Genomic DNA, 24,871 nt, shown 5'->3' with positions numbered 1-24,871 from the left:
CCCTCGGGGCACAGAGGGTGTCTCCCCGCTGTCGGTCGTGTTGGGGCTGCCCCCCCCCAGTGTCTGCCGACTCAGGACCGGCCAAGGGTTATTGAGAGGCTCGCACAAACCCGCTCAGCCGCTGATTGTGGTGGTGTTTGAGGGTCCCCAGGACAAGGGAGGAGACGAGAATCTTGACTCCACCTTTCAGAAGGCTGAAATATTATTTTATGATCTCTATTATATTAAAAGAAAATCAGATATTAGAACTATACTAAAAGAGCAAGGAGACATCAGAAAGCTGGAAAGGAATGAATAATAAAAACCTGGGACTGCTCACAGCCCCAACACCGCTGGACCATGATTGGTCATCAAGTAGAAACAATGCACAGGAGACCAATCCAAGATGCCCCTGTTGCTAAACCATCTCCAGCCCACACTCCACAGCCAGCAGATCGTTATTGGTTCCATTTCTGTTCTGAGGCTTCTCAGGAGAAAAATCCCAGCAAAAGGATTTTCATCAAACACGTCAGTGCCAGGTGATGGCACAGGCAGCATCGGCCGGCCGAGGTCACTGTGTCATCCCTGCCAGCCCAGGTGTCACAGCAAGGAGGAGAGAGTTCACCCTGTGCTCACCCTGCAATACAGAGCAATACAACACAACACACATATTAACACAAGATGATAACCTTTTTCTATTTCCATTACATGTGGATTTATTGTTACAGGACACCCAAAACAACAAAAGCACACAAAAAACAGCACTCATCTACCATTAACACCCCCTTCAAATGACACACAAACTCACCATCCCTCCCCTCACAACTGCTAAATTACACCCCAGCAATCATTGGTCCTCGGGAACGTGGTTCCCGGGAGCCTCCAAAAAATCCTCCTGCCCGACAAGAACCCCGGTCCCTGGCCAGTCCGCGCCCAAACTCTGGCGATGAACGTCGCCTCGCTGACCGACCGGGACCGGGGAAAAAAAACCAGCCAGGGGGAAAAAAAAAAAGAAAAAAAAAAACCCAGCCGGCGGGGCGGGGGGAACCCGGCTAGGGATTTTTTACTCTAAATTTACAAATGAGTTGAAAAACATGAAAAGCAAAAGTCACACATACGGTTAAATCCAGTCAGCATGCGCTCACACACGCAGAGACGAGCAGACGCAGACAGACACAGACACGTGCTCTCACACACGCTCACGCACTCCCCCCATTTAAACGTTCCCTGCGGCTCTTACTCGAGACACTGAAGAACGCGCTTCCACGCTTCTTCTGGCTGCCGCTCCTCGACGTCAAATGGTAGATTCTGGGGAAATCAGTAGCCTCGGGGACCTGTGAGACAACAGGAAGCGGTCAACGAGTGGCTGACAGCTAGGACTTGTCCCCACTCTGGACCAGTAAGTTTTCTACCCAAAATCCCATAAAAGACAGAGGAACAGTAAAGTTTTTATAACTCTTCTACCTAACTGTGACTATGTGCCAGGGCAGGGAAGCTCCGACCATAAGTGGTACGACATGAGTATACACAATAAAAGCAGATGCATACAGTGCAAGTGTACATGGAGTGTAAGTACATACAGTATAAGCCAACATAGGTACACACAATGTAAGTAAGTACATACAGTATAAGCCAACATAGGTACACACAATGTAAGTACATACAGTATAAGCCAGCATAGGTACAAACAGTGTAAGCACATACAGTATAAGCCAGGACTTGAGGTAGCTCTCTGCAAGATACGAATTCTTGAGCCCTATACCCCTTGGGAAGATGGAACCTATAGAACTGCTGCAGTCACGTGAGGAGGGTGTAAGACGCTTCCTCCAGAAGTCCAAGAGAATGGCGTGGAAAAAAAGGCACTACCAAAGCCGCTAGTGAGAAGGAAGATGGATGAGAACATCTTGTCCCTTTGAGACATTCCTGTCTCAAAGAGTAAAAATGTAAAGATGCCGGAATAAGGGATATCCGGAAAGGAACGTGAGTAGAATACGGGAGATGTGGCACGGAATAGTGCCAATAAAGCATCGAGACATAACAAAGGCCTGTGACACGTAAGACAATGGACAGACTACATAACACAGACACGGACGACATAACACAGACACAGATGACATAACACAGACACGGACGACATAACACAGACACGGACGACATAACACAGAGACAAGTGGCAACTGCCTGGCACTGTCCCCGCAGGGACCCGAGATTCCTAACGCAAGATGAGCCAGAGGCTGATGATGCCAAAGGAAAGAAAGCCGTATGACAAGAGCACGTGATGATGAAATGGAACTCGTTAAAAGAAGTTAGTGCCGAAGTAGTTAAGAGGTTGCTCGAGAGGCTCGCCGAGCCTAGAGAAGGAGGCCGACTGCCGGGTGACCGTGGCCGTAGCTCCGGACGTGAAGGCGAGCTCCTCGGGGGAAAGATCCGTGACGATGTCGAGTCAAGGAAGGCGGACGACGCTAAGTACGCGAAAATGTGGAGATGGGTTGGAACTGCCCTGCCCGGCAAAGGCTCTGGCGAGGCTGAGGAGAAACCCTCTCCCTTTACTTCCAGAGAGCCCGCCCCTCTACAGACCTCTACGCTAAGCTGACATCAAATTGCCTCCTGTGAGAGTAAAGGTTTCTCCCCTTCTCCCAACCGCTGGCCCCGACACTTAGCTTTTGGAAGAGGAGCGGACGAAATCCATCCTCGGTCGCACGTGGATATTGAGATGCTCTCTGTGTGTGCTTCGGTGCTGCCGTTTCCAAGCTTTGGCTATGAGGCTCCTCTGGGTACCTGAGACAAAACAGAAAACCTGACTATTGCCCTGAAAGAGAGTAATCCTTGGGACTCCTCCGCAGCACTGCCCCGGCTCACCTCAAATCTTGATTTGACTCCAGAGGCTGCCCAGAAGATACCTGCGAAAAGAAAAGGTACACGCTTAGCATGCTGCTGTGTAACGCTCACCTATGGGTCAGCCTGCCTAAACCCCGACTCACCTGCCCTCCTCTGTTCCTTGGCGTGCCTAGGGCAGCAACAGCACCTGCAAAGAAACAAAGCAGAAAATTTGCTGAGATACTGTGAAAACACAACCTCCCAAATCTGACAAGGATGCCACACCAATACCTTAAGCCTGCACACACCTGGCACGGATATGCTCGGCCAGGATAGATGGCAAGTGGACCACCTAAAAGAAAACAAAAACAAGAGGAGATGCTTAGAGCTGCACAAAAACTGAGACATCAGCAATAACAACTGCTTCTGTATGCTAGTCAATGCTCACCTCGCCCACTCAGCCTTGACTGCTGCTCTCAGCCTTGACCTCCTAAAAAGAGTGACAAAGAACAATGCTGTAACAGCCACCATTTATGCTTCCTCTGCAGAGACAAACAGTGACTGACCTGCTCGGGGCAATCCCCTCACCTGGGATGGGGGGCTCTGCCCTGGATTTTATCCGTCTGCATCTGAAAGAAAGTTAGGACAAAAGTCAAAGGGCTGCAGGATAACTTAAGAGCTCCAGATATCTTCTGTCCATCTACACATCCCACCTAGAGTCCAACTACACCCACATTACAAACTCCAAGTCCCCAGGACTTCTCCTATTGCACCAGGCTATGCGGCAGGGCAGAGCAGCTCCAGCACAAATGTGTGTGCAGACACCCGTGACACAGGACAGGACGTGACAGACAACGGGGACACAACACGGACAGAAAGCTCCTGGCAAGGAAAATGGCTGCGAGGACTGAGAGAATGCAAAAGGAGATGACCGAGGTGAGACCGATGGTGAGCTGATGAGGCTCAGAGAAACCTGGAGGAAGAAGATGCTAACCAAATGATTTATTCCAAGAACTGCAAAGATGGATGCCCGAGAATCCTACGGCCAGAAGCCTCTACCTGCCCTCACGTTCTTTCAAGTCCTACTCCGCCATAATGGATCCTGGCGGGGCACAGCTGTCCGTACAGCTCAGAACAAGACCTGAAAAGACACCTGACCGGATGCTTCTAAAGAGACAAGAGAGTCTGATGCCTCTCTGAGCTCCTGAGTCCAAAGTTCTATGGCCTGGGTGCCAGGCCGAGGAATGCAGAGATCACAGATGCTAACAATGATGCCAGGGTTTCTCACAGGCCCCTCCAAGGCCTAAGGTAAAGGACATGACATATCCAAACAACACATAATACACAAAAGACAAGTGACACAATACACACCGGGACTGCTCTGCCCTGCGCACCTCAGCACTGAGATCCAAAGTCAGGCTTTGCTTTTAGGGGGCCTAAGGGGCCACTTCATGAACACCCCCCACCTCCTAAGTGGACTCAAAAACCCCTCCCAGTAATTCCCAAACCAGCCCCCTGCTTTCATCCCCTCTGTGGGTCATGGCCCTCTACTTATCTCTCGCACAACTGGGGATGCCGGTCTCGGGTGTGAAGAAAGGCCACCTCGTCAGCTGGGAAGGTCCTGCTGGCACCGGGCTGGTGTCTCTCGGACAGCTGTATTAAAGAAAACCAAACATCAGTGCCCGATCTTGGCAGCCCACCGGCCAAAACCCCACAAGTCTGCTACTCACCCTGCTCCTAAGAACGCTCAGCTGCTCGGGCCGCACGCTTCGGGCACGCTCGGAGACCGAGGCCGTCGTCACAGGGGGTGCCTGGGTTAAGAGGAGATGAGGTGATTTGGCATGGCTGAAACCTGAGGGGACCCTCGCTCCTCCTCCCTACTTCCCCTACTCACCGCAGCTCCTCGGCGGTTCCTGACCTGGCACACAGGGCTGGCGAGAGCGGCAAACCCGGTCCATCGGCCGCTGGGGAGGGGAGCCTGGCGTGCTCCGAGTGGATGGCCTAAGGCACAAAAACGAGAATGGAGACTTAGACTTGCCCCAGGAATTGAGACCTCAGCAACAAGAAAGGCTACTGATCACCTTGCTCTCCTGAACTTGACTGCTGGGATCCAGATTTACTTCCTAAAAATAAAGACAAAGAACAGCGCTGTAACAGGGTCACCCTTGACACTCCCCCTGCACAGACAAATGGTGACTGACCTGCTCAGGGGAACCCCCTCACCCAGGATGGGGTGCTCTGCCACAGGTGCAATGCATCTGCACCTGAAAGAGAGTTAGAACATATGTCAAAAACCTGCAGGATAACTCAAAAGCTGCAAACACCTCAGGTCAATCTAGGAATGGCATCTACAGTCCAACTACACCCCACATTACAAATTTCAAGTCCCCAGGACTTCTCCTATTGCACCGGGCTATGCGGCAGGGCAGAGCAGCTCCGGCACAAATGTGTGTGCAGACACCCGTGACACAGGACAGGACGTGACAGACAACGGGGACACAACACGGACAGAAATCTCCTGGCAAGGAAAATGGCTGCGAGGACTGAGAGAATGCAAAAGGAGATGACCGAGGGGAGACCGATGGTGAGCTGATGAGGCTCAGAGAAACCTGGAGGAACAAGATGCTAAATTGAATGATTTATTCCAAGAACTGCAAAGATGGATGGCCGAGAATCCTACGGCCAGAAGCCTCTACCTGCCCTCACATCCTTTCAAGTCCTAGTCCGCCATAATGGATCCTGGCGGGGCACAGCTGTCCATACAGCTCAGAACAAGACCTGAAAAGACACCTGACCGGATGCTTCTAAAGAGACAAGAGAGTCTGATGCCTGTCTGAGCTCCTGAGCCCAAAGTTCTATGGCCTGGCTGCCAGGCCGAGGAATGCAGAGATCACAGATGCTAACAATGATGCCAGGGTTTCTCACAGGCCCCTCCAAGGCCTAAGGTAAAAGACATGACATATCCAAACAACACATAATACACAAAAGACAAGTGACACGATACACACCGGGACTGCTCTGCCCTGCGCACCTCAGCACTGAGATCCAAAGTCAGGCTTTGCTTTTAGGGGGCCTAAGGGGCCGCTTCATGAACACCCCCACCTCCAAAGGGGACTAAAAAACCCCTCCCAGTAATTCCCAAACCAGCACCCTGCTTTCATCCCCTCTGTGGGTCGTAGCCCTCTACTTATCTCTCGCACAGCTGGGGATGCCGGTCTCGGGTGCGAAGAAAGGCCACCTCGTCAGCCGGGAAGCTCCTGCTGGCACCGGGCTGGTGTATCTCACACAGCTGTATTAAAGAAACCCAAACATCAGTGCCTGATCTCGGCAGTCCACCGGCCAAAACCCCACAAGTCTGCTACTCACCCTGCTCCTAAGAACGCTCAGCTGCTTGGGCCGCACGCTTCGGGCACGCTCGGAGACCGAGGCCGTCGTCACAGGGGGTGCCTGGGTTAAGAGGAGATGAGGTGATTTGGCATGGCTGAAACCTGAGGGGACCCTCGCTCCTCCTGCCTACTTCCCCTACTCACCACAACTCCTTGGCAGGTGCCCAAGGCCCCCCGGATGGCACCTTTAAATAGAAAAGTTCAGGGTTTCATCACCAGGTCCTGTAATGCGTCCACAGGGCTCACACGTGCAGGGAACCCGGTGCATCGGCCGGCTGGTGACGGGGGGGTTGGCAGGCTCCGAGTGGATTGCCTAAAGCGTACAAACGAGAATGGAAGCTTAGAGCAGCACCAGAAACTGAGACCGGAGCAATAACAGCTACTTCTCTCCACTGCTCACCTTGACTGCTGGTATCCAGATTTACTTCCTAAAAAGAAAGACAAAGAACAGAGCTGTAACAGAGTCACCACATACACTTCTGCTGCAGAGACAAATGGTGCCTCACCTGCTCGGGGGAAACCACTCACCCGGGATGGGGCCCTCTGGCACACATTTAATCCATCTGAATCTGAAAAAAAAGTCAGGACAAGAGTCAAAGGGCTGCAGGATAACTTAAGAGCTCCAGATATCTTGTGTCCATCTAGAGTCCAACTACACCCCACATTACAAACTTCAAGTCCCCAGGACTTCTCCTATTGCACCAGGCTATGTGGCAGGGCAGAGCAGCTCCGGCACAAATGTGTGTGCACACACCCGTGACACAGGACAGGACGTGACAGACAACGGGGACACAACACAGACAGAAATCTCTGGGCAAGGAAAATGACTGCAAGGACCGAGAAGATGCCAAATGAGATGACCGAGGTGAGACCGATGGTGAGCTGATGAGGCTCAGAGAAACCTGGAGGAACAAGATGCTAAGCGAATGATTTATTCCAAGAACTGCAAAGATGGATGCCCAAGAATCCTACGGCCAGAAGCCTCTACCTGCCCTCATGTTCTTTCAAGTCCTACTCCGCCATAATGGATCCTGGCGGGGCACAGCTGTCCATACAGCTCAGAACAAGACCTGAAAAGACACCTGACCAGATGCTTCTAAAGAGACAAGAGAGTCTGATGCCTGTCTGAGATCCCGAGTCCAAAGTTCTATGGCCTGGCTGCCAGGCCGAGGAATGCAGAGATCACAGATGCTAACAATGATTCCAGGGTTTCTCACAGGCCCCTCCAAGGCCTAAGGTAAAGGACATGACATATCCAAACAACACATAACACACAAAAGACAAGTGACACAATACACACCGGGACTGCTCTGCCCTGCGCACCTCAGCACTGAGATCCAAAGTCAGGCTTTGCTTTTATGGGGCCTAAGGGGCTGCTTCATGAACACCCCCCACCTCCTAAGTGGACTCAAAAACCCCTCCCAGTAATTCCCAAACCAGCCCCCTGCTTTCATCCCCTCTGTGGGTCATGGCCCTCTACTTATCTCTCGCACAGCTGGGGATGCCGGTCTCGGGTGTGAAGAAAGGCCACCTCGTCAGCTGGGAAGGTCCTGCTGGCACGGGGCTGGTGTCTCTCAGACAGCTGTATTAAAGAAAACCAAACATCAGTGCCCGATCTTGGCAGCCCACCGGCCAAAACCCCACAAGTCTGCTACTCACCCTGCTCCTAAGAACGTTCGGCTGCTCGGGCCGCACGCTTCGGGCACGCTCGGAGACCGAGGCCGTCACAGGGGGTGCCTGGGTTAAGAGGAGATGAGGTGATTTGGCATGGCTGAAACCTGAGGGGACCCTCGCTCCTCCTCCCTACTTCCCCGACTCACCGCAGCTCCTCGGCGGTTCCTGACCCGGCACACAGGGCCCATGAGAGCGGCAAACCCGGTCCATCGGCCGCTGGGGAGGGGAGCCTGGCGTGCTCCGAGTGGATTCCCTAAGGCACAAAAACGAGAATGGAGACTTAGACTTGCCCCAGGAATTGAGACCTCAGCAACAAGAAAGGCTACTGATCACCTTGCTCTCCTGAACTTGACTGCTGGGATCCAGATTTACTTCCTAAAAATAAAGACAAAAAACATCGCTGTAACAGGGTCACCCTTGACACTCCCCCTGCACAGACAAATGGTGACTGACCTGCTCAGGGGAACCCCCTCACCCAGGATGGGGGCTCGGCCATGGATGCAATGCATCTGCACCTGAAAGAGAGTTAGAACATATGTCAAAAACCTGCAGGATAACTCAAAAGCTGCAAACACGTCAGGTCAATCTAGGAATGGCATCTACTGTCCAAGGACAGCCCACATTACAACTTTCAAGTCCCCCGGACTTCTCCTATTGCACCAGGCTATGCGGCAGGGCAGAGCAGCTCCAGCACAAATGTGTGTGCAGACACCCGTGACACAGGACAGGACGTGACAGACAACGGGGACACAACACGGACAGAAATCTCTGGGCAAGCAGGATGACTGTAAGGACCGAGAAGATGCCAAATGAGATGAGCAAGGGGAGACCGATGGTGAGCTAATGAGGCTCAGAGAAACCTGGAGGAACAAGATGCTAACCAAATGATTTATTCCAAGAACTGCAAAGATGGATGCCCAAGAATCCTACGGCCAGAAGCCTCTGCCTGCCCTCACGTTCTTTCAAGTCCTACTCCACCACAATGGATCCTGGCGGGGCAGAGCTGCCCATACAGCTCAGAACAAGACCTGAAAAGACACCTGACCGGATGCTTCTAAAGAGACAAGAGAGTCTGATGCCTGTCTGAGCTCCTGAGGCCAAAGTTCTATGGCCTGGCTGCCAGGTCAAGGAATGCAGAGATCACAGATGCTAACAATGATGCCAGGGTTTCTGACAGGCCCCTCCAAGGCCTAAGGCAAAGGACATGACACATGCAAACACACATAATACACAAAAGACAAGTGACATGATACACACCGGGACTGCTCTGCCCTGCTCACCTCAGCACTGAGATCCAAAGTCAGGCTTTGCTTTTATGGGGCCTAAGGGGCCGCTTCATGGACACCCCCATCTCCAAAGGGGACTCAAAAACCCCTCCCGGTGGGTCCCTACCCTGCGCCCCGCTTTCCTCCCCTCTCTGGGTTGTAGCCCTCTACTTATCTCTCAGACATCTGGGGATGCAGGTCCGTGTCAGGTGCAAAAGAAGGCAGCCTCAACATCTGGGAAGTTCTTGCTGGCACTGTTGTTCAACAGCTTCCTGTTGTTTCTCAGTCAGCTACATGAAAGAAATCCAAATATCAATGCACAATCTCTGCAGCACACTGGCCAAAACCCAACAATTCTGCCACTCACTGTTTTCCCAAGAATGCCCGGCTCCTGGGGCCGCACCCTTCGGCCGCACTCCGAGGCTGATGAAAAAACAGGAACGGATGCTTAGAGTTGCACTGGAAAGTGAGACTGGAGCAATAACAACTGCTTCTGTACCCTACTCAATGCTCACCTTGCCCACCTCACCTTGACTGCCGATATCCAGCTTTACCTCCTAAAAAGAAAAAGAACAGTGCTGTAACAGAGTCACACCTTACACTCCCCCTGCAGAGACAAACAGTGCCTGACCTGCTCGGGGGAACCTCCTCACTCGGGGTGGGTGGATGGATTTTGCCCTGGATTTTATCCTTCTGCGTCTGAAAGAAAGTGAGGACAAAAGTCAAAGGGCTGCAGGATAACTTCACACCTCCAAACATCTCCTGTCTATCTAGGAATATCATCTAGAGTCTGGCAACACCCCACAAACTGCAAGTCCCTGGGACTTGTCCTCTTGCAGCAGGCTATGCAGCAGGGCAGGGCAGGGCAGCTCCGGCACAAATATGTGCGGACACCCGTGACACGGAACGTGACAAACAGGGGGACAACAAACACAACACATCATGCTTGTGGTGAGGGTCTCGAGGGGAAAAGGCAAAAGGGACCCCAAAGACACACTAGGTAACACGGTACGCCGGACAACACGACGTGGACCGGAACTGTTCTGCGCTGCCCGCCTGAAAGCTGCCATCAAAAGTAGAGCCTCTCCCTTTAGCTGTCCTAAGAGGCCCCTTGGAGGAGATTGCTTTTCCCTCTGCTAATTTTTAAATTTGTCCCAGGAACTCCCAACCTGCTACTCTCCCATTGTCCCATCTCCAGGCCGTGGCCCAGACTTATCTTTTGGATGATCGGTGATGAGGATCCACGTTGCACCTGAAATGAGTCTGCCTCAGAGGGCCCCGTGATTGCCTGTTAGCCTCTCGGTCAGCTACAATAAAGAAAAACAAAACCAAAGTATGAGTACAGAGTTATGTGGGCCAAATCCCAGCGAGTCAGCTACTTGCCCTCTCCTGAGTGTGCCTGGCTCCTTCAGGCTCCAGCTTCATCCTGATTCCAAGGCTGTGGCCATTATTATGAGTGGCACCTGGGTTAGAGAAAGGCAAAGTGAAATGGCATTCCTGTGAGTGCAGTGGGTGACCTTGTGTGCTGTAAGATGTGTGAATGCCTCTGCTCAGCTTCTGAAAAGCCTTGGGGTGGGGTTTCAAATAATCCCCCTTTCTCACCCTGCTGCCTTCAAAACCACCCCCCCAACAATAACTCCTAACTAGATACCTGCTCAGCCTCCCTCTCCTAGTCACAATCCTCAACTCACCTGAAGCCTCAACCTCAAACATCATCTTGGACGCTGGGCAGATCCCTCTTGTGACACGATGAATCTGCTGAAAAAAGTGTTGTAATTGACACAACCTGGAGCCTCTGGAAGCTGCGCTCCTCCTAAATAAAATACAAAACAATATAAGAACAAAACCAGAAATTACAAATGTACTTTACCACCCCTAAACACAAAACCCAAAATTGTGAACTTAAATACTCCCTGTATTCTATGCTGTTTTCTTCACAGTATCTTCAAAGCCTCTGTTGCTTTAGATGCCCAGAAACACCTGCTAGAAATAAGCTGAAAGAGCCTCTTACCTGAAATGAGAGGAGAGCTCTGATCCCAGCACCTCCCAGAGGGGGAATGAAGGCCCTGGGCAAAGGCTGGGGTTAATATACCCCTGATGGTGCCCGCCTCTCGTTCCCATGGCACCCAGGAAAAGGGAGGGGGCCAATCCCACCGGGTATAAAAACCCTCAGAGTGCCTGCAGGTGTTTGGCTTCTCTGATTTGATTTCAAGGGGAGCAAAGGGCTTGTTATAGAAGAAAACTCTTCATAAAAATAACAGCGCTTTCTTTTTTTGCAACAACTATTTGGAGCAAAAGGGCAGAAAACTGGTAAGAAATAAAAGTTTCTGTTTAGACAGCATAACTAGATAAATTGGTAATTTGCTGTTAACTTTCATAATTATTCCTTAGTGGCTATTAAGTAGTATTTCACGTGTGACTAAGCTGGGTGGAGAAAATTGTCTAAGTCTCCTTGGGGCCTCTAATTAGGCCTAACTACATTGTAAGTAAAAATAAGACAAATAAAAGCTTCCCAGGCAGTGTAAGGGTTAAGTGCATGCCAGGCTCACCCTGCTCTGAGATACTTGGTGCTACGGCACAGAAAGAAGGGCCGTGAAATGTAGTTTTAAACACTTAAAATGCTGAAAAAAAGCAGAGCTTCCTTCCAGTGCACCCCTTAAACAGAGGAAATGGGGCAGTTACCTCTACTGAAACTAATACAATGGCAAATAAATAGCTTCTGTTCTTTAATTTATTCTCCTTAAGTTCTGGGAAAAAGAAGGGTTTTCCTCTCTCTTTAAATCTCTCCAGGGATGAAAAAAGAGGGATTTTTCCCTCAGTTCAAACTCTTAAGATGGAGGGTACAGCTGGGCTTCTTCCTCAATTTAGGCCTCAGGACAATAAAAAGGGGGTGGCTACCCTTAATTCAAACCCATAAGAAACATTGTCAAGATTTTCCCCTTCTATTTAGACTGGGGAATAATAGCAAATGAGGACTCCCTGTCAATTAACACCCCTGACAGCATAGAAAAGGCAGGGATTCTTTCAACTGAGACCACTAAAATTGCAGGGGAAGCAGAGTCCCTCCCAGTTGGAACACAAAAAATAAAGGAAAAGGAAGCCTTTTCCCTTTTTTCTAAACCCTTTTTCTCCTAATAACCCCTCTCCTTTCTGGCAGTGCTGTGGAGGGTCTGGGGGCTCTGGGGAGGGACTGACACAGTAAAAGGGGAAAGTTGAAAGCCCTCTCCTGGAACCCCACATGCTGCCTGGCCTGCTCAGATGCTGCCCCTTGGCAAAAGGGCTCTTCCCTTGGCATTTTCTCAAAGTGATGCTCCGTGCCCGGGTGGGTCCGGCTGCTCCCTAGTCCGTGCTGGATGCTCCGACCGAAGTTCCTGGAGGGACCCTTGGGATGCCCCTGTTAGCCCCTCTGGACTAGCGGCTCCCTGTGCGGGTGTGCCTGGGTAACCCTCTGAAAGCAGCTGGGCGCACGGGGGCTGCTAGACCTTGGAGTGGGCTTGAGGTGAAGAAAGGTCCTGTGAGGAGTTCCTTCCCCTGCACAGCCCTTCGTCTGCCCCTTAAACCATGGGCTGCCAGACTTTCCTTTCTAAGGAAATTAACCGTCTTTCCTCTCTGTGTGCCCGTGGCCGAAACTGCGATTCGGCCACCAAAACCGCAGAGAACGATTTCTCACGGACCGCGGCTGCCGACGCCGAGAACTCTCGCCGCCCTTGGAGGGCCACGTGCCTCCTGCGAACGGACGTCGACGCGCAGCGGGGGTGAGTTTGGCTTTATGGGGAAGAGGGCCGGCGCAGGATTTCTCCGGGAGCAAAGCTGCCCCCGCCGAGAACTCGGGCTGCCCTGGCAGTGCCGAGCACCTCCTGCAAACTGGCGTCGGGTGACGCGGGGGGTGAGTTTTTCTGTGCAGAAGTTCTCCCAGACCAAAGCTGAGAGCATCTAACCCTAACCACAACAACTTAGCTGGGTCTAAAACTTACAACCTTCGGACTGGCAGCGTGGGACCCAACCCGCTGTGCCGCCGCTGGCCCCTTTTTCAAGCATTCTGCTGCAGTCCTAAACCTCTGCCTTTTCTGAGGGTGTTTCCTCTGACCCTGACCGTAATCTTCCAAATATGCTATAAAGACTCATAAAATGGCTTTGAAAAAGCCCCAACAATACCCTAAGAAGTCCCAGAAAAGTCCCTTCCAAAATCCCCTAAATACCTTTAAAACTCCCGGAAAAAAAGCCTCACAAAGACATGCTCAGTCTCCGAACTCTATCTCTTGCTGTCTAGCCCACAGATGTCGTCCCTACCTTTTTGCAGTGGGTCTGTTGTCCTCTGAGGGTTCTGTCATTGTGCTGCTGTGTGAGGGTTGCTGTCTGGTCTCGCTGTTAGGGTTGCTGGGTTGTGCTGCTGTTGGGGGAAAAGGCTGTTTTTAGGGGGGCTGCTTCGGCTGAGGTTAGGGCTGGGGTGAGGGGTGGTACCGCTGTACCCTGTACCCCTGATCTCCACTGGACTGTCCAGCCCTCAAGCCCTCTCCCTTTACCCCTCAACCGGTCCCTCTGCCCCCCAGCCCTCAGCTCCTGTGTGTCACCCACTGTCCCCTCTCCCTGTTCCTCCCTCAGCTCCCAGCCTCTGTCACCCTCAAGCCCCCACAGTGCCCCTCAAGCTGCCCCTCAGCCTCCATGTGTTGTGCCATGAAAAACCCTAAAAATTCCCTAAAAATTCCCTGAGAACCCCCTAATCTTCAAAATGTCCTAAAAACCCCATGAAAACCTAAAAATAGTCTCAGAATGCTGTTAGAATACACTGGAAATACAATACTTTTAAAAAACCCCTAAAAATCCCCAAAGAACCTTTAGAAATCCCTAAATATACCCTAAATAGTCCAAAAAGAGCTCTTAAAATACCCCAACAATCCTTAAAATGCCCTGATAAGACCCTAAAAAAGCCTAAAAATTCCCTCAAAAACCCTAAAAATACCCTAGCCCTAAAAAGTCCTCCACATACCCTCAATAGTCCTAAAAAACCCCAAGAACATCCAAAACCCCCCCCAAACAATTCTTAAAAGTACTACGAAAGCCCTTAAAATACCCTAACAAAATCTTTTAAAAGCCCTAAAAGTATCCTCAATGTTCCCAGAAACTTCCTGGAAAACTCCTCCAAAAAAGCCCTAAAATATCCTTTTAAAGCCATGAGAAAAACCCTAAAAAAAACCCCTAAAAAACTGCTCAGCCCCCAACTCCTACTTGTCACTCTCTAGACCACAAACATCATTGCTACCTTTTTATTAGAGTTGCTGCCTGCAGCTGCTGGGAGACTTCTGGGGCTGTCCCAGCATTGGGGTTACTGCCTTGTGCTGCTGTTGGGGAAAACTGGGGTCCTAGGGGTGCTCTTTAGGGTGACCTTGGGGTTGGGTTGAGGGCTGCTGCCCCTGTACCCTAACCCTACCTGGTACCCTGTGTCCTTTGTACCCCTAACCCTCGGTGTGAGCTCTCCATCTGTCAAGCCTCCCCCTCCTTGCCCCTCAGCCCGCAATGTCTGTGTGCCACCCCGAGACCTCTGACATTGTCCCTTGGCCCCCTGGCCTCCACTGTGCACTCTCCACCTGGTTAGGGGTGGTTTTTAGGGTAAGGTTAGGGGTGGTGTGAGGGCTGGTTCACCTGTCACCCTCAAGCAGCCCCCACTTTGCCCCTCAAGGCATCTGCTCCCCCTCACCCTTTTCTTGTCACCCTCAAGTTCCCCGCTCCCAGCCTCTCAGCATCTCTGTGCCACCCTGGAGCCCCCCAGTTGCTCCTAAAGCCCCCTTCTGCCTCTCAGCTCCCCCCATCCTCTGTGTCACCCTCCAGCCCCCTCCCCTCAGCCCGCAGCCCCTTGTGACACCCTGCAGCCCACAGACGTTGTCCCTGCCTGTCTCGCCTGGGTGTTGTCCTGCTGCGAGAGCTGCGCCGTCCTCCGAGGGTTCGGGCTCCTGCGTGCTGCTGCAGGGGACTCACGGGTGGGCGGTGGGTGAAGTAACGGATGGAGCGGGAAGTGTGGTGGGACGGGTTAAGGGCAGAGTGTGAGGGATGGAGCAAGGGCGGGCTGGAAAATGGAGTAGGGTTAGGGGCGGAGAAGGGGACGCAGCAGCAGGGGGCTGAGGTGGGGAGGTGAGTGTTAGGAGGAGGCGTAACTCCGTAACTCCAAGACCCAGTCTGCAGCCAACGAGAACTCTGAGTGACCTGGGAGCGGTGAACGTCTTCGGCAAACTGATGTAAGGGAACTGGGGTGATGAGGTTTGTTTCCCGTGGAAAAGGGATGGCATCTCTGTCCGTGGGCCTGCACCCTGCCCGGGACCTTTGATCTCGAGTGGGCTGCCACCTCCTAAAATTCCAAACATCTCAGGTGAGACAGGGGGTTGGAAATTTTACTTGGGGTAGAAACCAATTTTGGATGTAGCTGAAGTCTGCTGGTGAAACTTGTGTAGTCTGTTAATCGGTGTGCTTACAAAAAGGCCTGTAGAGAGAACAAAGGAAGTTCGAGGATTCTGTGGGAAAAAGAGAATCTGGGTTACGACCAAGTGCACGGCCTCGTCCCTGTGTGAGTAAAAGTTTGAGGTTTTGCTGGCAGCATCACCGAGTGCTGAGGGGTCCCCTGGTCGATAGGGCAACTCGGGAGGGTTTGCTTCAGGCTTTGCTTCTGAAAGGTGTGAGAAAAGCAAGCAGCTCTGAAGCAGATGAACCCCTCTTGCCTGTTGAAGTGTTGCATAAATCAAAGATAAACCTCAAGGTCCCTTCCCACCCAAACCATTCCCTGATTCTTTGCCCTGGAGGCAAGGGTGCACCTGTCACCGCATTTCTCTTCACAGAGAAAAGCAAGGCACAATTCTCCCCAAGAATATTTCTGGGATTCACATTCTCTGAACTTCAGAGGAAGTAAAATCAATTCTTATCTCATGTGCTGTGCCTGTCTTTGTGCCGAAGTAGAATGCAACGTGGAGATTGTTTACCCAAAGTGAGGGTGTTTTGTTTCCTGTCGGGGCCAAGTGTGTGTGCGTGTCGGGACTCTTGGGTGACAGTCATGAGTTGTGTGCGGGGTTGAGTACTTAGCGGATTGGGTTTAGATGTAATGTAATATAGTATAATAAAGCAATTAATTAGCCTTCTGATAAGGCAGAATGCAGATTGGAAATATTTGCACATATGATATTAAAGGACATGTGAACCACCTTTCTGTGAGACAAAGACACAAGACTCGGCCCATCCCTAACTTAGGACACAGCTAAAAAATAATCGATAAAATAATTTTTAACCTATTTTTGAAGAACTCTCTAAAACTAATGGCAGATGATATAGCTATTTTATCTGGCAAGCTTCCCTGCAAAATTCCCTGCTGATGCTGGCTCACACGGATGGAGATTTGGGAGGAGGGGGAAGAACAAAGTGCCACGGGGCTTTATTGGATGAGCCTTGAAAGGTTTCTGCAAGCTTCTATTGCAAGGTTGATGAACCTTGGTTTTGTTAACTTCAGTTTTGCTCAGTGTTTTAACCCTGCTTTATCTCCTGTGGTCCAGATGACACATTCACACATCTTTAGAAAATTCAGTGGGATGCTCTTCAAACAACATGTGACTTTGCACCAGTGAAGGCAGAAACTTGATGGTTTTACCTCAATCTATAGTTTTTCAATATTGCTATAGAAAGTGCTTTTCTGTGAAATGTCTACTTTGGTTAGATCATGCAAATTTAGTGCTGGCTGGTACTTCCATAAGATGAAGAGTAAGAATAACTCAGGAATGTTTCATCATTTGTCTCTGCACTGGTCAGAAATGGTAATTTGAGCTCAACTCTGTAGAAATTTAGCAAAAGAAGTTGGACACTCAGAGAATAATAATAGAAAAAATGCATTGGAAGGATTTTTCCTGCTAGTGAGTGAGTTTTTACCTGTAGGAGCATTGGGGGGTAGCACGGTCGGGACGGATGGAGACGAGAAGTCATATTGCTATAAGCTGGGTGATATGGGGTGACCTTCAAATGAGGGCCGTCTTCTCCTAGGAAATGAAAGAAGTAACAGATATCCATAGTTAATGAGCCTAGGATTTCTAGCTCTTGAATTTTATCAGCTTTAGAATTATCAATATAAGTTTGGTGTTTCTGGCTGGGAGTTGGAGATACGTGATGATCATCATATGGCCAATATTTATCAGGAGTAACATTATCAAAACCCTTTGGGAAAGGTACTCCAACTAGACAGGTTGAAAAAGGTTTGTCAGGGCTTGTGTCAGATAGACAGATGGTATCAGAGCCTGCAGACCTGGCTAAAGCAACCCAGACATTCGTCTTTGGTTGATTGACAGGTAAAGCTTCTGTTTGTGCTGCCTGTGCGACTGCTTGCGCTGCTTGAGCTGTAAGAGCCCTTTCAATTTTTTCTCCTAGAGTTTTTCCAAGTTCATTTGCCTGGATAATTGCCACTTGCTGTGGACTCCCAATTTTGTTACAGGCATCCATCATTTCAGGCACTGTGGGTTTGTCTTTTCCTAGGGCTTTGATAACATTCTGCATTGCCATTATTTTCAATAATGTCCCGTATCATTATTGGGCAAGCTATATCATCGCCGCATTGTCTTTCTGCTCCTTGCGTTACCCGGCCCACAAATATGGTAAATGGTTCAGACGAGTCTTGCCTAATCAGATTATAGGCTTTTTCAAAACTTCCTGCAGGCTGAATTTGCAAAAAGGCTCTGCGAGCTATCTTTTTAATGTCATCTAACGCTGTTTTGGGTAAATTCACTCGATTATCATTCTGATCATCAGGAGGGTCACCAGTCAGCTTAGACATGACAAGGGTACGAAGGTCTGCATCGTTACTTTGTCTATAAGTGGCTAGTACCCCTGTGAGCAGTCTTTTCCATTTGAGTTCCCATAGCGTATATTGTGAGTCTGTGAGAATTACACTAGCAAGATTTTTACAGTCATTTGGTGTGAGTGTATGTCCTTCCAGGACTGTCCTTTTCAGCAGTTGCTTAAAATATGGGGAGCAGATACCACATCCCTTATTGCTTTTTGCAATTCTTTTATCTCAGGAGGTGGGATAGCCACCCGTGTTCTAGGACCGGCAGCTTGCTGGCTGAATGGCACAGGCATAGCTAGAGGATTTAGACTTTCTTCTTTGCAAATCTGGCCTCAGACTTCATCCTAGTCTGCTAGTTGAAAATTATCGAAAGATTTTTGTGAGTTTTCTAATTTGGGATTAATGCTGACGAATTTTCAGCGTTTAGTGTCTCTTTTTGGGTCAGAGATCTGTCCCAAACACTGGGGGGACTCTGGAGCTGTTTGGGAACAGTTCTTTTTTGAAATTCTTTTATGTTGGATCAAAGGGTTGGCATTTGCAGGGTAAAGACCCCGGAAATAATTTGGCAGATCAGGAAGCTAAAGATGCAGCAGAAAATGGAGCTGAAAGAGTTAATATTAACTCCAAATGAGGAAAAATTGGAAATTCCAAAGTTTAGGGAAGCAAAAAAAAAAAGGCGAATTAAAACAAGATAGGTGGCGAAAGAGATAAATGGGGGAAATAGAAACATCATGATGGAAGACAGATAATAAAATGCTTACTAGGGAATAGCAGAGGACATGTATCAAAACGCCCAGTGGGATACTCAGGCTTTGTGCGATCATTTTTTTTAAGGAACTATGGATGCATTGCGATTTTTGGAGTAGGAACACAAGTAACTGAAAGATGTATAATTTGCCAAAGGATAAATAAAATGGTGGTGAGAAAAACAACATGAGAAGGTCATGAGTTAACTCGTCGACCATTTCGAAGTATCCAAGCAGAAGTTGGCTTTGGTAAGCTCTGGATTTATTTGTAAAAACCGTTTAATCCAGGAAAAAAAAAAAGGATATGCCACATGCTGGGCAGGAGGGAGATTGTAAGAGAATAACATTTTTAAAGGCAATAAAAGAAAAACGGTGAAAGTATAAGGCTGGGAACGAAATATTACCTCATCCATTCCCGTTTGTTCCTCCACTCGTTCGCGGCTGCCCCAGCCCCTGTGCCGGCTCCGGCACAGTCCGTCTGTCCCGGCCCGTCTGTCCTGGTCCCGGCCGCCTGGCCCGCGGCCGCTCCGCTGGCCGTGCTGGCGGAAGGGGCGGGGGGTCCGTCCTGCCGTGTGCACCGTGGGTACCGCGCTGACCGCACCGAGGGGGCGTCCCGTCTGTCCCATCCCCGGCTGCCCTGACTCTGCTCGGCTCCCGCCGCTGCAGCCGGGGTCAGTCGCCGGCTTGGTCTCTGCCGGATCAGCCGCCGTGAGCCACGTGGGGCCGATCCACGCTGCAGCTCGGTCTGCACTGGAACAGCCCCTGGGACGATCCCGGCTGCAGACCCCGCCTTTGGAGGATCCAGACCCTGAGCTGTGCCGATCCCCTCGGGCGATTCCCCCTGCAGACCCCGCCTTTGGAGCATCCAGACCCTGAGCTGTGCCGAGTTCCCCCGTCCTGCCCTGAGCTCCGTTCCCTTGGTAACCACAGCTCCGGCTGCTCAGCGGAACTCTCTAAAGGAATCACCTTATCGAAACACTAAAAGTTCAGGTAAAAGAAAGCCCTCTCCTGATTCTTCCTAAGAATACGGGAGAAAAGCTATAGAAGATAAAAATCCAAAAAGAATGGCATAAAGGGATGTCCTAGGGTGACGTTATGATGCTTGTATCCCCATTCATGTGTTCTGTGAATGTTGGATATTATGTTCTGTACCTTTAAGACCGGCTCTGAAGAGGGAAAGTTTTGTTTTGGTTTTCTTATCAGCCTGGCGGGACACAGAGACTGCAACTTTTGCTTTTGCTGCTTTTGCTTTTTGCTTTTGCTCTCTCGCTCTTGCTTGCTTCGCTTCTGCTTGCTTTTGCTCATTGGCTAGTTTAGCTAAACTGTCCAATTTCTTCCTGGACGGTTTCTCCTTTCCTTTTTCTGATCATTTTGAACCTGCTCCGGACTGGGACCTGAGAAACACCAAGATCCTGCACCTTCTGGCCTGCAGCAGCTGCCCCAGCGCCGGAGGGACTGAGAACAGAGTGACCACCCCCCAAGAGAGACTTTCTGAATTTTTCATCTTTTTCAGAGCGGTGCCATCTGGTATTGTTCCTTTTGTGTGCTGGGGGGTGCTGTGCTTGTTAAATAAACAGGTTCTTTCCACTCCTCTCCGAGGAATCCTTCCCGAACCGGTTGGGGGGAGGGGCTGTGTGGGTTTGCTTACTGGAGGAGCCCTAATTTGGAAATTCTCCTCCAAATTTGCCCTAAACCTCGACAAAATCTTGGTGCCCAACGCTGGGCTTGAGAGAGTGAGTGGAAAAACCCTGTTTTGAGGGTATTTTGGTTGCCATTACTCTCTGTTTGTTTGATGCAGTTAATAGCCATGCTTTTTGAATTCATGATGAGTGTTGGGGTGAAGGCTTGCATGTGCTTCTGGTCCCTAGGGTTTTCGAGATTTTAATACCTCTGTGGTCCCTAGGTTTATTTTTCTATCCTGAAATAGTTCTAGTATTGTCCCTCATATGTAGTTTTTACAGCAGAGGGGCAGTGACCAGAATAGCTATCCTGCTGGGCTTGATGGCAATGATGTGCAAGAAGTTTATAAACATGTTGGGGTCTGCTCCAGGTATGAATGGTTCTTGGCAATGGTTATTCGTCCAGTTTGTTAGAGGAGGAGCAGCAGGGAATGAGGCTTTTCAGCCTTTGCTTTCCTCCTTCTCCTATGAATCGGTTGCATCAGTAGTAAAGGATGTTCAGTTTCCCCTGAATGTTAGAGAAACCATCTTTCTTGTATTCAATCTGGTAACTTTCTTCTATACAGTCTGCTGTTTCTCCAGAATGAGGGCTGAGATTTCTAGACGGGCTGATGAGACCCCTGACTCAGGAGTAGACCCAGGTGTGAAACATCCTGAGTGGTGTGGGAAATGGCAGGAAATGGGCCAAATCCTGAAGGAATTCTCCGACCCTATAGTCTGGGATTTTCCCCATAAACAAATTCAGAACCCAGCTGAGGTGGGGAAATATCTGAAAGAGAAATACCAGGATGAGCCTAAGGAGAGAAAGGTCATTGCAGTGAGCTGGGCCCTGGCATATGCTTATCACACTCTGTTGGAGACTGTAGGACAGCAGACAGAGGCAGGGGGGCAGGGAGATAAATCAGCAGCTATCCCAGTCACTCAGGCTGCAGCCAACACCACAGGCTCAAAGCCAGCAGCCAAACCAGCCAGTGAGCCTGAGCCAGCAGCTAAACCAATGGCTGTTGCTACCAGTACTAGAAGTGGGAAATGCACGGACAGGACCAATCAACCAGTGGATGATGATGATGATGATGCAGCAGAAAGAACCTCAATGCCTCCTGACATAAAATCAGGAGTCAAAGCAGCAGGTGCAAGACCAGAAGCCAATATTGAGTCCTTTTCCCTGAAGGACCTTCGTGGCTTACGGAAGGATTACACCCAACGACCTGATGAATCCATAATTCATTGGTTAGTCCGTCTCTGGGATGCTGCAGGCGAGGCTACAATTCTGGATGGCACAGAAGTGAGGCATTTGGGATCCCTATCACATGATCCTGTCATCGACCAAGGGGATGAGGGGGGCAAACCCTCAGAGCCTCTGGGCACGGGTCTTGGAAAGTGTTGCACAAAGATACCTGTGTGCAGATGATCTTTATATGCAACAGACACAGTGGAAGACCATAGAGCAAGGGATCTAACGCCTGAGAGAGATGGCAGTCGCAGAGATTATCTTCGCAGATGATGTAACAACTAGGAACCCAGACTTGGTGCCATGCACGTCTGTGATGTGGTGGAAACTTGTGCGACTTGGGCCGCACGAATATGCTTCTGCCCTAGCCATAATGAAGAGGGATGAGAGGGACGAGACTGTGCTGGATATGGCAAGGAAGCTCCGAGCATATGCAGATGCTGTGCATGGCCCAACACATGCCAGAATTGCAGCGGTAGAAACACGTCTGCAGAACTTAGAGGATAAGATAGAGGAGAATCATAAGCAGCTCAGAGAGGAGATTAAAGAAGACCTTCTCCAAATCTCGGCAGTACAGATCAGAGGTTTTGGTATCCAAGGCAGATGTTCCCCAGATGGCAGAGAAGGTACACCCCACGAACAGAGCTGTGGTTCTACCTGCGTGACTGTGGAGAAAATATGAGGAGGTGGGATGGAAAACCTACTGCTGTTCTGGCACGACGGGTGCGTGAATTGAAGGAAGCCACCAGGAAGAAAGCGGCTCCAGTTGCCCGTAGCCGAACCGCCAGGTATGATGCTGATGATGCCACGTCTGATCCCCTTGAAGGAACATCCAAGACATATGCCCAGGGAAAGAAGGATAACCAGGCTTAGAGGGGCCCTGCCTCTAGCCAGGTAGAGGCCAGGGAAAATCGTGTTTTCTGGTCTGTGTGGATTCGTTGGCCTGGCACATCGGAACCACAAGAGCATAAAGCTTTGGTTGATACTGGCGCGCAATGTACATTAATTCCGTCGAGACATGTGGGGACAGAGTCTGTTTCTATTGCTGGTGTGACAGGGGGATCCCAGGATTTCACTTTGGTGGAGGCTGATGTGAGCCTCACTGGGAATGAGTGGAAGAAACATCCTATTGTGACTGGCCCAGAGGCCCCATGTATTTTGGGCATAGACTACCTTCGAAGTGGGTATTTCCAAGACCCAAAAGGACTCAAGTGGGCATTTGGGATAGCTGCTGTAGAGACAGAGGGCATCCAGCAATTGAACACCTTGCCTGGGCTGTCTGAGAATCCATCTGCAGTAGGATGTCTGATGGGAGAAGAGCAACGAGTGCCAATTGCCACCTCCATAGTGCATCGACGACAGTATAGAACCACTCGAGATGCTGTGATCCCCATCCATAAGATGATCCGTGAGCTGGAGAGCCAAGGGGTGGTCAGCAAGACCCACTCACCCTTCAACAGCCCCATTTGGCCTGTGCGAAAATCTGAAAGAGAATGGAGATTGACTGTGGACTACCGTGCATTGAATGAGGTGACTCCACCGCTGAGTGCTGCCGTGCCAGACATATTAGAGCTCCAGTACGAGCTGGAGTCCAAGGCAGCGAGGTGGTATGCCACTATAGACATTGCCAATGCATTTTTCTCCATTCCTCTGGCAGCAGAATGCAGGCCTCAGTTTGCTTTCACGTGGAGGGGAGTGCAGTATACCTGGAACCGGCTGCCCCAGGGATGGAAGCACAGTCCTACCATCTGCCATGGACTGATCCAGACTGCACTAGAAAGGGGTGAGGCTCCAGAACATCTGCAATATATTGATGACATCATTGTGTGGGGGAACACAGCTGCGGAAGTGTTTGAGAAAGGAAAGGAAATCATCCAAATCCTCCTGGGAGCTGGTTTCGCCATTAAAAAGAGCAAAGTAAAGGGACCAGCTGGTGAGATTCAGTTCCTAGGAGTGAAGTGGCAAGATGGACGGCGTCAGATTCCTACAGACGTCATCAACAAGATCACAGCAATGTCTCCACCCACCAATAAGAAAGAGACACAAGCTTTCCTAGGTGCCATAGGCTTTTGGAGGATGCACATTCCTGAGTATAGTCAGATCGTGAGCCCTCTTTACCTGGTCACCCGCAAGAAGAACACTTTCCACTGGGGCCCTGAGCAGCAACAGGCCTTTGTCCAGATCAAGCAGGAGATCGCTCATGCAGTAGCTCTTGGCCCAGTTAGGACGGGACCAGATGTGAAGAACATGCTCTATTCTGCAGCCGGGAACCATGGCTTGTCCTGGAGCCTTTGGCAGAAGGTGCCTGGGGAGACTCGGGGTCGACCACTGGGATTTTGGAGTCGAGGCTACAGAGGCTCTGAGGCCAACTACACTCCCACAGAGAAGGAAATCTTGGCTGCCTATGAAGGAGTTCAAGCTGCCTCAGAGATGATTGGTACAGAAGCGCGACTCCTCCTGGCACCCCGACTACCGGTGCTGGGGTGGATGTTCAAAGGCAAGGTTCCTTCCACTCACCATGCCACCGGTGCCACATGGAGCAAGTGGATTGCTCTTATCACTCAGCGCGCCCATATAGGTAAAGTGAATCGCCCTGGGATTTTGGAGGTAATTACAAATTGGCCCGAAGGTGAGAATTTTGGTGTCACAGATGAAGAACAAGAACCAGTGACACGGGCTGAAGAGGCTCCTCCATATAACCAACTGCCTGCAGAGGAAACACGCTATGCTCTTTTCGCTGACGGTTCCTGTCGCATCTTAGGGATGAACCGGAAATGGAAAGCAGCCGTATGGAGCCCCACACGACAGGCTGCACAAGCTACCGAAGGAGAAGGTGGATCAAGTCAACTTGCAGAACTCAAAGCCGTTCAACTGGCCCTGGACATTGCAGAAAGAGAGAAATGGCCAAAGCTCTACCTCTACACTGATTCATGGATGGTAGCCAATGCTCTGTGGGGATGGCTGGAGAGGTGGAAAAAGGCTAACTGGCAGCGTAGAGGAAAACCAATTTGGGCTGCTGATGAGTGGAAAGATATTGCTACCAGGGTAGGGAGGCTACCTGTGAAAGTCCGCCATGTAGATGCCCATGTCCCCAAGAGTAGAGCCAATGAGGAGCACCAAAACAACGAGCAGGTAGACCAGGCAGCAAAGATAGACCTAGATTGGGAACACAAGGGAGAGTTATTCCTAGCTCGATGGGCCCATGATGCCTCAGGCCATCAGGGCAGAGATGCCACCTATAAGTGGGCAAGAGACTGAGGGGTGGATTTAACCATGGACAGTATTTCA

General features: G+C 50.4%; 1 protein-coding gene and 2 long non-coding RNA genes across 4 annotated transcripts; all 3 read right to left on the bottom strand.

Annotated features, from left to right (window-relative positions):
• Positions 1-184: 184 nt before the first annotated feature.
• LOC129134115 (uncharacterized) lies at positions 185-6,080 on the bottom strand. Of its 2 annotated transcripts, none has more exons than XR_013185950.1 (11): positions 4,998-6,080; positions 4,878-4,919; positions 4,691-4,797; positions 4,527-4,607; positions 3,363-4,449; positions 3,245-3,286; positions 3,105-3,148; positions 2,961-3,004; positions 2,839-2,879; positions 1,220-2,757; positions 185-616 (listed from the first exon to the last, which is right to left on the bottom strand). XR_013185950.1 is itself a non-coding variant. In XM_077193057.1 (11 exons), exons 5-10 carry the CDS (start codon positions 3,423-3,425, stop codon positions 2,559-2,561), a joined length of 411 nt encoding a protein of 136 aa, XP_077049172.1. In that variant the 5' UTR covers positions 3,426-4,449; positions 4,527-4,607; positions 4,691-4,797; positions 4,878-4,919; positions 4,998-6,080; the 3' UTR covers positions 185-616; positions 1,220-2,558. The 2 variants fall into 2 exon arrangements, 1 of the variants encoding a protein (XP_077049172.1); XM_077193057.1 differs by having other exon boundaries at positions 3,385-4,449.
• A 79-nt stretch (positions 6,081-6,159) lies between these two features.
• On the bottom strand, positions 6,160-8,737 carry LOC143696560 (uncharacterized). The gene is made up of 4 exons (XR_013185970.1): positions 8,310-8,737; positions 8,190-8,231; positions 8,003-8,109; positions 6,160-6,243 (listed from the first exon to the last, which is right to left on the bottom strand). It is a non-coding gene; the product is annotated as an uncharacterized LOC143696560 (long non-coding RNA).
• A 1,196-nt stretch (positions 8,738-9,933) lies between these two features.
• Positions 9,934-19,157, bottom strand: LOC143696558 (uncharacterized). The gene is made up of 4 exons (XR_013185968.1): positions 19,078-19,157; positions 13,412-13,511; positions 10,813-10,934; positions 9,934-10,584 (listed from the first exon to the last, which is right to left on the bottom strand). It is a non-coding gene; the product is annotated as an uncharacterized LOC143696558 (long non-coding RNA).
• Between the last annotated feature and the right edge of the window lie 5,714 nt (positions 19,158-24,871).

Source organism: Agelaius phoeniceus, chromosome 36, assembly GCF_051311805.1.
Source record: "Agelaius phoeniceus isolate bAgePho1 chromosome 36, bAgePho1.hap1, whole genome shotgun sequence".
In the NCBI taxonomy this organism is placed as follows: domain Eukaryota; kingdom Metazoa; phylum Chordata; class Aves; order Passeriformes; family Icteridae; genus Agelaius; species Agelaius phoeniceus.
This window is presented reverse-complemented; position numbering and strand designations above follow the sequence as displayed.

Excerpts from the sequence above, each read along its gene's own strand:
- LOC129134115 (XM_077193057.1), bottom strand. The coding sequence starts at position 3,425 with ATGCAGACGGATAAAATCCAGGGCAGAGCCCCCCATCCCAG. Across the intron at positions 3,287-3,384 it reads GGCAGAGCCCCCCATCCCAG|GAGGTCAAGGCTGAGAGCAG; the intron begins GTGAGGGGATTG and ends CACTCTTTTTAG. Across the intron at positions 3,005-3,104 it reads GCCGAGCATATCCGTGCCAG|GTGCTGTTGCTGCCCTAGGC; the intron begins GTGTGTGCAGGC and ends GTTTCTTTGCAG.